The sequence below is a fragment of the Otolemur garnettii genome, unplaced genomic scaffold (genome assembly GCF_000181295.1).
Source record: "Otolemur garnettii isolate 467f Iridium unplaced genomic scaffold, OtoGar3 scaffold00023, whole genome shotgun sequence".
Classification (NCBI taxonomy): Eukaryota; Metazoa; Chordata; class Mammalia; order Primates; family Galagidae; genus Otolemur; species Otolemur garnettii.
Window position 1 is genome coordinate 6,678,792 of NW_003852418.1, and position 13,981 is coordinate 6,692,772.

General features: G+C 47.5%; 1 protein-coding gene and 1 pseudogene across 1 annotated transcript; one reads left to right on the forward strand and one right to left on the reverse strand.

The window, feature by feature from the left end:
- The first annotated feature begins 2,561 nt into the window (after positions 1–2,561).
- R3HDML (R3H domain containing like) lies at positions 2,562–9,108 on the forward strand. Its single transcript, XM_023511978.1, has 4 exons — positions 2,562–2,822; positions 5,586–5,704; positions 8,261–8,442; positions 9,104–9,108. The coding sequence occupies exons 1-4, from the start codon at positions 2,562–2,564 to the stop codon at positions 9,106–9,108; spliced, it is 567 nt and encodes a 188-aa protein (XP_023367746.1).
- On the reverse strand, positions 7,994–8,137 carry LOC111724519 (annotated as a pseudogene).
- Positions 9,109–13,981: the final 4,873 nt, after the last annotated feature.

Sequence of the window (13,981 nt, forward strand, 5' to 3'; positions counted from 1 at the left end):
CTGCACTGTCTAGGCTGCTGGGGTCAGGGCTGGGCGGCTGCCTGGAGCAGGAATTCCACAAGCGTCAGCATCTGCCCGGGATGGGCCAGCCACTGGGGCCCTGGTGCAGCCCGGGGATCCTCAGAGGTGGTTAGAAGAGGCATCTGTGGACTGCAAATGCTGCGACTTGTGTTTTCGTATGTGACACCTTTCTTGTTGTAAGTTTACCCTCTCCTATGACAAAAGTGATTCTTATTATTTGTGGGGAATATAAGTAATAAAGAGGAGAAAATCGAAGTCTTTCTCTCTCTTTCATTCCTTCCTTCCTTTCTTTCTTTCTTTTGAGTCTTGCCCCAGAGTCTCAGTCTGTCACCCTAGATCCCCTGGATAGAGTGCTGTGATGTCATCATAGCTCACAGCAATCTCCAAGTCTTGGGCTCAAGTGATCCTCTTGCCTCAGCCTCCCAAGTAGCTGGGACTACAGGTGCCCAGCACAACACCCAACTATTTTCAGAGATGGGGTCTTGCTCAGGCTGGTCTCAAACTCCTGAGCTGACAATTTGCCTGCCTCCGCCTCCCAGAGTGCTAGAATTACAGACTTGGATGAGAAAATCGAACTCTGCCTTAACCCAGAAGTTCAGCAACACAGACACCAATGTGGCTTTACCAGCACCTATACACACATGTCCAGCCACCTGCACTCTCACACATGCACCTGGGCACGCACACATGTGTGGCACACAGACACTCATACACACATGCACACACACATACACAAGTGCATACCTACACACATACAGGTACGTATGTGCACACAAACACACACACTTAGAGAGCACACACTATACCCCAGCTAGTGTTCTAAGTGCTCCATAAACGGTAACTTACTCCATCCTCATGGCCGTGCTATGAGGGAGGCACCACTGCTTCTCCCACTTGGCAGATGAAGCACAAAATGATTTAGTATCTTGCCCAACACCGAGGTCATAAGGGAGTGGAGTAACGGGGGTTTTACCCAGATCCATGGGCCTGATTGATTATGCTGCCTGGTGCTATGTTTTAGTGGCAGCGTAATGAATAGCCCTCTACACGTTTTCCCCTATGCAGCTGTATTTGGTTTGGCTAGAAAAATGGCTTCATTTTGGGGTGGTGCCTGTGGCTCAAAGGAGTAGGGCACTGGCCCCATATGCTGGAGGTGGCAGGTTCAAACCCAGCCCTGGCCAAAACCACCCCCCCCAAAATGGCGTCATTTTGCACACTAACCGTCAGACTTGGATTTGAATCCCAGCTCTGTTGCAGACTGGTTGGCTTTTCTTTGGGTTTGTTCCTTTGCCTCTCTGGGATTCAATTTCTTCATCTCTAAAATGGGCAGCTATCCCACCTGCTTCTGAAGACTAGCTGAGCTTGTAGGTAAAGCACTCAGCCCTGGACCTAGCACATAGTAGGTGCTCATCAGACAGGGCTATAGTAATTGCCTAACCTGAGGCTGGATGAGGTAGGTACAGGGAAGCCTCTGGGTCTGGGGTCTCCTGAGGGGGATGAGAATTTTTTCCTGGAATCCCTGCCCTGTTGCCACATTCCTACACCGACCGGTCCTGGACACTCCAGGTGGGAGCAGGAGCAGCGGAGATGAGAGGGGTGGAAGCAAAGCCCTCAAAGCTGTAAGTGGGGCCTCCAGGTCTAAGCCTGGCCTGGCTGGAAGGGGAAGGGGCTGTGGGGATGTCAGATGCGATCAGCTCCCAGGGGACCATTAAAGTTGCTGTGCTGCCAGGCGGGCTAGGGTATCTGCAGAAATCCCTAGTCTGCTTGGCTGCCCCTGCCTGGCTGCCCGTCCTGGGTATATGGCCCTGGGGAGCCTGCTGCCTGCTCTCCGGTGCCTCTCTGTCTCGCTTGTCTTTCTCCGACTTTCTCTCTCCTTCTTCTCTGTTCTTTTTTCCCCTTTGTCGCTGCCTCTCTCTCCCTCTATTTATTTATGTCTCCCACATTCTCTTCTGTCCCCCCAATAAATGTGTATGTGCCTTTCTTTCCTTTTTTCTTCTCTTTCCATTTCTCTTCACTCCTTTTCCCTGTATCTCTTTTTTCCCCATCGCCTTTCTGGTCTCCATTTTTTCTCTGCCTCTTTCATTCTCTGCCATCCCGTTCTCTCCGTCTCACTCTCAGGGCTGAGAGGGCCCTGCAGTATGCCTCAGGGGCAGGCTGGCTCTTCCCTCTGAGGGCATCACCTGAGCCCCCCACAAGTGGGATTGATGAAGAGGATCTGTGGGCTGGAGAGGATGGCTGTCCAATGCTGGACAGAGCCCCAGCATTGAAGTGGTGACACTATTGCACCCCAGGCCTGGTCTGGGTTAGCCACCGTCTGGGCATTTCTTCCCATTGCCCACCATGCTCAGTCCATTGGAGTGGGAAGGGAGGGTGCAGGGCATCAGGGCCAGAGCTGCACAGGATGTCTTTGCCAGGCGACCGGGGAGTGGCATCCTCTGGGCTGGCGGTGCTGGGGAACACTCAGGGTTTGTTCGTGCCTGCCCCTTCCAGGCAGTCGGCTCTGATTGCAGGAGGCGGATGTGTGACCCCTCCAGCCAGTTATGCCCCTGCTGCCCAGCACCGTGGGCCTGGCAGGCCTGCTCTTCTGGGCAGTCCAAACAGTGAATGCCTTGAAGATGCCCTATGCTTCCCTCACCCTGACCCGGCCTGAGAACACAGTTGGGCGGCCCCTGCGTGGCCTGGGGGTGCCCCGGTACCACCAGAAACGCCACATCTCTGCCCGGGACATGAGTGCCTTATTGGATCATCACAACCACGTCCGGGCCAGCATGTACCCACCTGCCACCAACTTGGAGTACATGGTGAGTTCCAACACCCTCCCTAGGGAGCCTTCTAGCAAACGCCAGCTGACTCACCTTGGCTGGTCGCTGGCACTGAAGAGCTGGACCATTTGCTAGCCTAGACCCACTTGTCAGAATCTGGGTGTCTGGGACCCGTGGAAAGGGCAGGAATTAGTCTGCCCCTGTTACATATGAGGAGACTAGGAGATTGCACAGATCTCCCAGTGAGTAGTCAGGGAGCACTGCACGTAACCATGAGTGTACGCCTCTTCCTTAAAGGTGAAGGTCATTTTCCAAATGAAGAAGCTGAGACTCAGAGAATTAACCTGTCCAAAGTCACCCAACCAGGATTCCAGCCCGTGTCTGCCTACTGCTAAGATCTCGATCTTAAGCGGCATAAACACTGCCCAAGAATTTCAGCTTCCTGCAGGGGAGGAGGGGAACAGTGGCTGGCTCCTACTGTGTCTTTGCCCCAGGGGTGTGACTGACACACCCAGAGCATTCTCGGGGAGTCTGTGGAGTTTGGAGCAGTGGGGACAGGCACCGGGAACTCAGGCTGAAGAAAAGCAGCAGCTGAGCCGTGGAAGTGGGATGTCGTCTCTCAAAGGGGCAGGGCTGGTGGCATCACTCGGTCCCCCTCCCCCAAAGCCAGACTCTGCAGTGGAGGAGGGAACCCTCCACCTTACTGTGACCCCTTCCAGGACCAGCGTCCCAAACAGACCTGGGCTTCCAGCCCACCCACAGACTTCTTTAGGGAGCTTGCCAGGCCTGCCCCCAAAGACAAATACATGGGGCTCAGCAGCCTGAACAGTCTCCTACATCTGTGCCATGTCTGTTGACTGACACACGGAGCCAGTCCCGGGCTCAGCCTTGTGGATACCACCGAAGATGACAGACAAGACCTTTCCCTCAAGGAACTGACACTAGTGGGAGTGAAATATACATGATACATTGTCAAGAGGTAATGAGACATTGGACAGGGACATAAGGAGCGGGGATGGCAGGCAGGTAGAGGTGGGGTCACTTATTTGTTCATTGACTCATTCATTCATTAGCACAGGACTGGCGCCTAGAACACCCTCCATTTTTCAAGTAAATGGCACATTTATTGAGCACCACTTGGGCGTGCAGGGCACCTACCCTAACAGGTGTTTAATGCAGCATGGAAGCAGATGGAGCCCGATGTCTCACCAGGGACTCTGGGGAGGGCCTGATGTTCAGCTCCTTCCCTCAGGTTACCCCTTGGTAACATGGGGGTCTGACCCCCGTTTTGGAATCCTCATTTTTTCTTCATTGACTTCTGCCCACAGAACAGGTGTTTGACTAAACGTCTGTCACTCCAGAAGCCGTTTCTCCCACAGTCCCTAGAAAGTTTGGGTCCCATTTCCCATTGTCACACCCACTGGCATCATAACAACTGATGACTCGTTTGGTGTCTCCTTTCCTTGTTAGACCATGAGTTCTCAATGCCTAGAAATATTGTTCAGCGGCCAGGCGTGATGGCTTGTGCCTGTAATCCTAGCACTCTGGGAGGCTGAGGCAGGTGGGTTGCTTGAGCTCATGAGTGGGTTGCCTGAGCAAGAGTGAGACCCCATCTCTAAAAATCGCTGAGCATTGCGACGGGTGCCCACAGTCCCAGCTACTCAGGAGGCTGTGGCAAGAGAATCGTTCAAGGTCAGGAGTTTGAGGTTGCTGTGAGCAATAACTCCACGGCACTCCATGAGGGTGACAAAAAAAGAAAAATATTTATATTTCTGTCTCAAAAAAAGAAAAATATTATTCAGCCTTTGCTGAATAAACAAATAATATCTCAGAGGATTCCAGAAAGTCAGAGCTGGAAGGAAATAGTATTTTATTAAGCAACACTTTTTTAGTTTCTAAAACTTGGGTAATTCAGGCTCAGCACCCGTAGCTCAGTGAGTAGGCTGCCAGCCACGTACACCAAGGCAGGCAGGTTCAAGCTTGCTGGGCCTGCTAAACAACAAGCAAGGTGCCGAATAGAATGCTGTCACTTGTCAGATTACACACACACATACACACACGTGCATACACGTGTCTATAAATGCTTATATAGGTATAGAATATTTCTGGAAGAGAATATAAGAAACAGTGGTGATTACCTCTGGGGAAACGGGAAGGGTGGCTAGAGGGATAAGAGTAAGAGATTACAGACTTTTCATCTTTCCTGCTTGAGTATCTTATACATTAAATCTGTGCATGTTGTCACTATTAAAGAAAGCTTTTGCTACCCAGGGAGGCTGAGGCAGGAAGATTACTTGAGTGCAAGGAGTTGGAGGCTGCAATGAGCTATGATTGCACCACTGCACTCCAGGCTGCATAACAGAATAAGATCCTGTCTCTAAAAGAAAAAAAAAGAAAGCATTTGAATTAAAAAATTTTAATGTTAAAATACTCACATTTGGAAAATACTATAAATACAAATTTAAAATCAGCTATTTTCCCATCACCTTGGGTTCAGTCACTTCCAGGGACTGCTGAGAATTCCTGGATAAATGCTCAGGGACAGAGAGCCCCTGAGATTGAAGTCTAGTCAGCAAAAAAGGGCACCAGACTCACAGGAAGAGACCAGGGAATAGATCTTGGCTCTGATGTGGACTTGAGGATGATCTTGAAGTCATAAGCCTTCTCTGAGCATTAGTTTTCTAATTCGTCAAGTGGGTTTATTGTAGGGTTCCTAGGAGATATGGGAGAAACGGCTCCAAGACACTGTTGTGATGATGGTGGTTAATCTTCTGGGGCATTTCACGGCCATTCTTCCTCCAGGTCCGGGATGAGCAGCTAGCCAGGTCTGCCAAGGCCTGGCCCACCCAGTGCACCTGGGCCCATGGGCCCTCACAGCTGATGAGATATGTGGGCCAGAACCCCTCCATCCATTCTGGCTGGTGAGTAACTCCTCTGCCCTTCTTTCACTCAGTCATTCAACAAACATTCATTGAGTGCTTACTCTGTATCAGGTGTTTAGCTTGGCAGTAGGATGTAGGGGAGGACAAGGCAGATAAACTCCCCACCTACAGGGAGCCCACCTTCTATCAGGACAGACAGGCTGTAACTGGCTGAACAATTACCTGCACAGACCATTTCAGAGAGTGAGGAGTGGTTTGAAGTCTCAAGAGGCAGGATGAGGGGTCAGAGCCATGTGGAGCAGAGTTGGGGGGCAGAGGATGGTGGATCAGGCCCAAAGGTGATCCGCTAAAGCCTGAGAATGGCAAAGCACTCTTCCAACCCCACTTCCTTACTACCGTTCCAACTGTTGAGTCAGAATCTGGGACCTTCTGATCTGGGTGGCCGTGGGAAATTATTTTCACTGTCTGAACCTTGGTATCTCTGTCTGTAAAACAAAGGTCCTGGCCTCGCTCAGTTCATTCCAGACTTGTAGATTCCACAGACCAGTATAATCTCAAAAGGTTATTTATGAGACTGCCACACAATTTTCACATTTTTATTTTGCCAGATTAGAAAAACAGCTATCCTTCCCTCCTCACCATTCTGCTGTAACCCCAGAAAAGTGGCAAAGGTGGAATTATGGCCAATCCTTTCTTTTTTCTTTTTTTTTTTTTAATAGAGACAGTCTCACTTTATTGCCCTCAGTAGAGTGCTGTAGCGTCACAGCTCACAGCAACCTCCAACTCCCAACTCCTGGGCTTAGGTGATTCTCTTGCCTCAGCCTCCTGAGTAGCTGGGACTACAGGTGCCTGCCACAATGCCCGGCTATTTTTTTGTTGCAGTTTGGCAGGGGCTGGGTTCGAACACTCCACCTTCAGTATATGGGGCTGGCGCCTTACCCATTGAGCCACAGGCGCCACCCTCGGCCAGTCCTTTCAAATGAGCTCCATGGAAACTCAGGGTCCTGTCTGCATTTTTTCATGATATCCACTAGTCAGGGCCAGCGACAGTATGTGTGAATGGTGAATGGTCCCTCAGAGCCCCACAGAGCAGACACCAGGGGATTCAGTCTTTCCTCAAAATCATCTCCCCCGTCCTCTGTCCTTAAACTCTTCCTGCCAGACTCCAGCCTACCCTGTGGCCATCACTTGAGAGGCTCACAGTGGAAAGGAAATGGTGCTGGGGATAAAGACGAGCTGCTGTAAATTATGAGTGTGAATTCTCCAAGATTTTCCCCCTTATTGGTTCTTTTGTGTATTTGTGCCTCTGGGGAGGGGTGGGAAACCCGTGGATTTAAGGCCACGTGTGGCCTTCTAGGTCCTTAAGTGAGGACTTTTGGCTGAATCCAAATTTTACGAAACAAAGTTTTTGATAAAAGGGGTGCAGTAGAGAAAGACAAAGCCTTTCTTGCCTCCCTTGGTGCTTACAAAAGAATAATCTTGGACTGGGTACGGTGGCTCACACCTGTAATCCTCGCACTCTGAGGGGCCAAGGCAGGAGGATCGCTTGAGCTCAGGAGTTCAAGACCAGCCTGAAAAGTGTGAGACTCCATCTCTAAAAATAGCTGGGTGGGCTCGGTGCCCATAGCTCAGTGGTTAGGGTGAGGGCCACATACACTGGGGCTAGCTGGTTTGAACCCGGCCCAGACTAAACAACAGAAAAATAGTTGGGCATTGTGGTGGACGCCTGTAGTCCCAGCTACTCTCAAGGCTCAGACAAGAGAATCGCTTGGACCCAAGAGACTGAGGTTGCTATGAACTATGATGACACCACAGAACTCTACCCAGGGCAACAGAGTGAGAGTCTATCTCAAAAATAAATAAATAAGTAAATTTTAAAAATTAAAAAAGAATGTCTTGAAAGCTGCATTCCCCACCTCATAGTCCAGTGACCTTTTTCTTCCCTAAAAATGCAAGCTACCCTGTCTGAGAGGCTTGCCTCCCACATGGCCCCTCGCAGGACAATAGCAAGTGTGTTTTCCTGAGCACCTACTATGTGCCAGACTCAGGTAAGCACTTTACGTGGTGGGGCTTCTGTTGGGACCCCTGTGGGGCAGGTGCTACTATCCTCATTCCCATTTTTTTTTTACTATAGAATTATCTTCTTATTTTGGGTAAAACCCCACAGTAATTTGGGGGGACAATAATTAAGATTTAACAGCACTATAATTCTAACAAATAACTTAAATATCCTCTTGAGATAAATATAATAATATTTTATAGATATTTTGGAACCCCAGTATTAAGACTACAAATACATACTAGCCCACATCTATCACCAATGACTCACATTGTTTCTTTCTAATGAATTGACCCTTACATTTCCAAAGTTCTGAAATGGCCAATGGGCCATAGAAAGATAATTCTTCAGGCGCCTGCTTGAAACCAACAACCAACAGCTTCAGCAAACTGCTGGCCTTGATTCAGGGCCAATTCCTCATCCCCATTTTTTATAGGTGAGAAAACCAAGGGGAGGGAAGGTGACTTATGTAGGGTCCCCATCAAGTCGCTTTTCCACTCTCCCACCCAGCTTCTTTTATGTCCTCCCGCACCCAGGTACCACTCACTGGTAGATCTGGTGAGGTCTTGGTCTGGGAAGCAGCATGACCTCATCATTACCCGGAAGGACTGTAACCTCCACTGTCCCTGGTGCAACAGCGGCTCTGTTCACTCCCACTACACCCAGGTACTCAAGCTGTCACCCTGGATAGAGTGCTGTGGCATCACAGCTCACAGCAACCTCTAACTTTTAGGCTTAAGCAATTCTCTTACCTCAGTCTCCCAAGTAGCTGGGACTACAGGCACCTGCCACAACGCCTGGCTATTTTTTGGTTGCAGTTGTCATTGTTGTTTGGCGGGCCAGGGCTGGATTCGAACCCTTTGGCACAGGTGTATATGGCTGGCGCCTTAGCGGCTTGAGCCACAGGCGCTGGGCCTACATACCCAATGTTTGAGCCATTGCCTAAACCAGGAGTGCAAAAAAAAGTATACACATTATAAGAGATGTGATCTATATTTTACAGAGTATATTATGTATATACTTTGAGTTCCTCTTGTATTTGCAGAAGTCAAACATGCCTTGTGTTGGTCTTTTGCTACAATTTTAACACAGTATTTTCCTTTCTTAAAGTGTGTATGTATTTTTTTTGGCGCCCTCTGTAGTTGTTAAGATTGTTAGGCTCAGAGCAGTGGTTCTCAACCTTTCCTAATGCCGTGACTGTTTAATACAGTTCCTCATGTTGTGGTGACCCCCAACCATAAAATTATTTTCGTTGCTACTTCGTAACTGTAATTTTGCTACTGTTATGAATTGTAATGTAAAGATAGGATATGCAGGATGGTCTTAGGTGACCCCTGTGAAAGGATCATTCAACCCCCAACGGGGGTTGCGACCCACAGGTTGAGAACCGCTGCTCTAGAGTCAAGTTGCCAGCTTGAGTTCAAATTAGTGACTTGACTTAACTTCTCCCTGCCTCTTTGTTCATCTGCAGAATGAGAATACAACAGTCGCTAGTTTTGGAATTGTTGAGGGAATTAGAAGAGATAACCCAGGTAACGCCCCCAGGCTCATAAGTGGTGAATCTATATTGATTCTTATTGTTATTGCCAGACCTGGTTTGATTTCTTGCTCTGCGATGTGTATACTGAGAACTTTGCATATATCATTTTATCTCTGCAGACCTCAATCTCCTCTTTTCAGTTAATACTACCTGGCTCACAGAATTTAAGGATTAAAACATGATAATGTGGGCAAAGTGGCTCACACCTATAGTCCTAGCACTCTGGGAGGCCAGGGCAGGTGATTGTTTGAGCTCAGGAGTTCGAGACCAGCCTGAGCAAGAGCAAGACACCATCTCTACTAAAAAGAAAAAAAAAAAAAAAATATATATATATATATCTACTAAAAATATATATATTTTTAAATATATATAAATCTCTACTAAATATATATATATATGTGTGTGTATATATATACAGGCATTGTGATGGGTGCCTGTAGTTCCAGCTACATGTGAACTGAGGGAAGAGGTTCTCTTGAGCCCAAGAGTTTAAAATTGCTGTGAGCTATGATACCAGGGCATTCTACCCAGGGTGACAGAGTAAGACTCTGTCTCAAATAACAACAAAAAAGTATGATAATGTGGCCAGTTTGGTGCCTGCCTGCAGTACATGCCAAATAAATGACGGCCATGATTATAACTAGTTTATAAACTACTGAGAGCGAGAGATAGCCCATGTTTATTTCTAGATCCTTCTACTTCAGTGATTTCAACCCTTTGTTTTTTTAAACAGATCTTTTCCCCAAGTGGTTAAATTAAACAAACAAAAAGGAACTACATGTATTTTTTACATCACCCCCACATCTTCACCAGACACTCTCCCTGCCTCCAAACTTCCACAAGCACCTTTCGAAAACTGTGGACTGCAGGAACCTGGCCCCAATCCTAACATCCTGCTCTGGAGGTGTTTGTTGAATGAATGAATGAATGAATGAAGAATCCTATTAGGAAACAGAAGTGCATACTTTTTCTGAACCCTTTGGCCAACTTCACTCACTCATTCAACATTCACTTTTGGAGGGAAAAAATTCCATTTTTGCCCACAAGAAGTGTTCATTTTACTGTGTAAGAAGATAAGGCATTGAGACTTGCAAGGATAATCAATCCTACAGGATAGTGGTGAGATTACTATGCAGCCATGAGCGAGAGCTGGGGGAATGATTTTAGCCTTTGAGAGCAGAAAGCAGGAGAAAAGAGAGAAATCTACAGTTCGTACTAGAAAAGAGTTTGGGGGAAGATGAGGCATGCAAGTTGGATCTGTGTGTGCCAGGGCAGTCTGGAGCACCTGGCTGAAAGCTGCTGATGTGATTCTGTAAATCACAAGTCTGCCAACTCCAGCCCACAGCCTGATCCGGCCTGCTACCTGTTTTGATAAATAAAGTTTTATTGAAACATAGCTGTGTCTTTCCTTTGCCTATCTACGGCTTCTTATGTGTCACAGACACAGCACGGCTGGCAAAGCCTAGAATGTTTACTATCTGACTCTTTACAGAAAAAGTTTGCCAACTCCTGCGTAGGAGATGGACATCCTCTAAAACCTCTCCAGTAGGAGAATGTGAGGAGAGGAGCGGTCTCAAAAAAACCCAACAACAAACAGCTTTATTAAGATGTACTGTCAGCCCTCCAGATCTGTGGTTCTGTATCTGTGGATTCAAACAATAGCAGATGGAAAATATTTGGAAAAAGCGTCTGACTGAACACGTGTAGGCTTTTTTCCTTATCATTATACCCTAAAAAACACACTATAACAACTATTATATAGTATTTACACTTATTAGGTATTATATGTCATCTAGAGACGATTTGAAGTATATGGGAGGATGTGCATCGGTTATATCCAAGTCCTACACCATTTTATACCAGGACGTGAACATTCTTGGATTTTGGTACCTGTAGGGGGTCCTAGAAAATCCTCTGAGGACACCAAGGACACCAAGGACACCACTATAATTCACGTACCAAACAACCCGCCTGTGGGTTTTGGAATATCATGTTACTGATTTTTTTAAATTGTGGTAAAATATCTTTATAACACAAATTATTATTATTTTAAAAAAATTTTTTTTAGAGACAGTTTCACTTTGTTGCCCTCAGTAGAGTGCTGTGGCATCACAGCTCATAGCAACCTCCAACTCCTGGGCTTAAGCAATTCTCTTGCCTCAGCCTCCTGAGTAGCTGGGACTATAGGCACCTGCCACAACACCCAGCTATTTTTTTGTTGCAGTTTGGCCAGGGCCGGGTTCGAACTTGCCACCCTCCGTATATGGCTGATGCCCTGCCCACTGAGCCACAGGCACCGCCCTATAACACAAATTATGCCATCTTAACCATTCTAAGCGTACTTGGTATTGATTATAATCACAATGTCATGCGTCCAGCCCCACTATTTCCAAATCTTTACATCAGCCCAAAGAGATACTCTATTAGGCAATACCTCTGTCTCTCCCACCTCTCCTAAAAGGTGGTGGTCTTTTGAGAGGATTAATATAGGAGCAGGTAGGATGGATCTGGGACAAAGCTGTTGAAGAAGTGCCCACAGTGGCCGTGCTGAGACTCAGTGGGCACGTCTCCCAGGACAGAGCTCATTACTCCAACTCTCATTTGAAGAGCACTCACCAAGTCACCACATGTCTTCTTATCGCTCATTTCCCATAATTTTCATAGCCGTCATTTCAGAGGAGAAAAATCAAGTCTCAAGAAATGAGGTATCTTCTCCTGTCACCAGCTAGGAGGTGACAGATTCCAGAATCAGACTCCGATCTGCCGACTCTGGGGGGAATGGGTGGAGTAAGACCGTCAGCCCTTACAGGGGACTCACTCATTTGAATGCCAGGCACGGGGTTGGGCACATTCACACATGCCTCCATTCGATCTTTACTGCATTTCTGAAAGGTTAAGGGTCAAGGGGATCTTCTTGTGGATTTACAGAGAAAAACACGGCTGCCAGATGTGTCTTGCCCCAGGGTACTCGGCTAGTCAACAGCAGCTCTGAGATTTGGACCTCTATGTGAAGGTTGCTTAGCTAAGGTGAGAAGGTTGCTTCTCTGTCCCCTAACCCTGCCTCCCTGAGACCTTTTCTCTTCCAGGGCAACTGGATAAGCGAGGCCTCATACAAGATGGGCAGGCCGTGTTCTGCCTGTCTCCCCAGCTACCAAGCTGCAATAGCAATGTGTGTTTCTTGGGGCTGAAATCCAACAGGCTCCTGGGGTTCTGAATTTTCCCAGGTTCTGGTGTGCCTCTGGCTGGGCCCACCTTCAAAGATCCCTCTGCAGACACTGGGGGGGGGGGGGTGGGGGGGAAGAAATGACTTCTTAAAAAAGGATATGAGTTGGGATCACCCCACTGAACGTTCTCTCCTAGATCCCCTTTCCTAGGTATTCAGCAGGTATCAGATAAAAACAGCCTCCTTGCCTTCCTTCTTTCCTAAGTGACATCTTTCTTTTCTCCGGCCTCTGGGAAAGAGACCTGCATCTTTAACTCAGTTCTTAGAGAGCCAGGGCTGCAAGGCGCAGAGCTGGCATTTTGGTTTTGGGACTCAGGCTTCCAACCCAAAAGATTTTCTCCATACAATGAAAGGCATTTATTGTATCATATTCTTTTATTTATTTATTTTATTTTAGGATACATTAAAATTTGGTTTAATACTTCTTTGGGGGAAAAAAAATCACACTTTTAGTGAATGAACAAGAAACATTCTTACAGTAGCAGTAGGCTATTATTCTTAACTACCATCCCATGAATTCATAGGGAAGAGGTTCCAGTAGCTCAGGGAGGCACCTTGCCATTGAATGTGACAAAGCGTTGATTGACTTTTGAATTCACGGGAAATAGGTTCCAGCACCTTGCATCACTGTTACATGGGGTCTAATTGGTTATCCTCTGTGCTATGCTGTACACCTATTATGCCATGAGCTCACAGGGAATAAATAGGTCCTTGCACCTAAAAGCATGGGTCCACTGGTATTGTATCATATTTGATCTGAAATCCACCTTCATTTACCCAATAGTAAGTAACAAGCTTCTGGGAAGCCTTGGGGGAGTTGTAGTTCCCTCCCTGAGTGGTGCCCATGTCACATCCATGCTTCTAAAAAACATTGACGTTAACTGTAGACATCCCACCTCCACCCCCAGGACACATTACTAGGGCCATCACAGGGTCCCGGCCCCCTTTTTACAGATGGATACATTGTTGCCCAGAGAAGGGGTGCGATTTACTCAGAGCTGCACAGCTTGTTTCCCATGATGAGATCGGAGTTCAGGCTCTGACAGCCCCTTCCTGCTTTCTGACACCATAGGAAGCTCTCAGAACCCAGACACAAAAACCAAAGCTGGCTTGAAGGAGCTTTCTCTTTGGGGCCACTTTTTCCCTTTCTGCATCTTCTGGGTCTCTGCCTTGGTCTCTCTCTTCTGTCCATTTCTCTGCTTTGTCTCTGTCTATTTTTCTGTCTTAATCTCTGTGTCTGATTCTCTTTTTCTCCCATACAATTTTATTCTCGTTCCAATAAACCATTTCCCTCTCCCCACCCCATCCCACCCTGAGATCAGAGCACACAAAAGTTCTTTTGTCTCCGAGATAGTAAAATCTCCTTCCTCAGACCTTGCCCTCCAGCTGGACCCACTCCCTGCCTGGTTGGGGACAGCCCCAAAGACTTGGGAGGGAGAGCAGGCCCTTGTTACAGAATCCCTGCATTGTCCTGCACTGAGTTTTCTTTCCTCT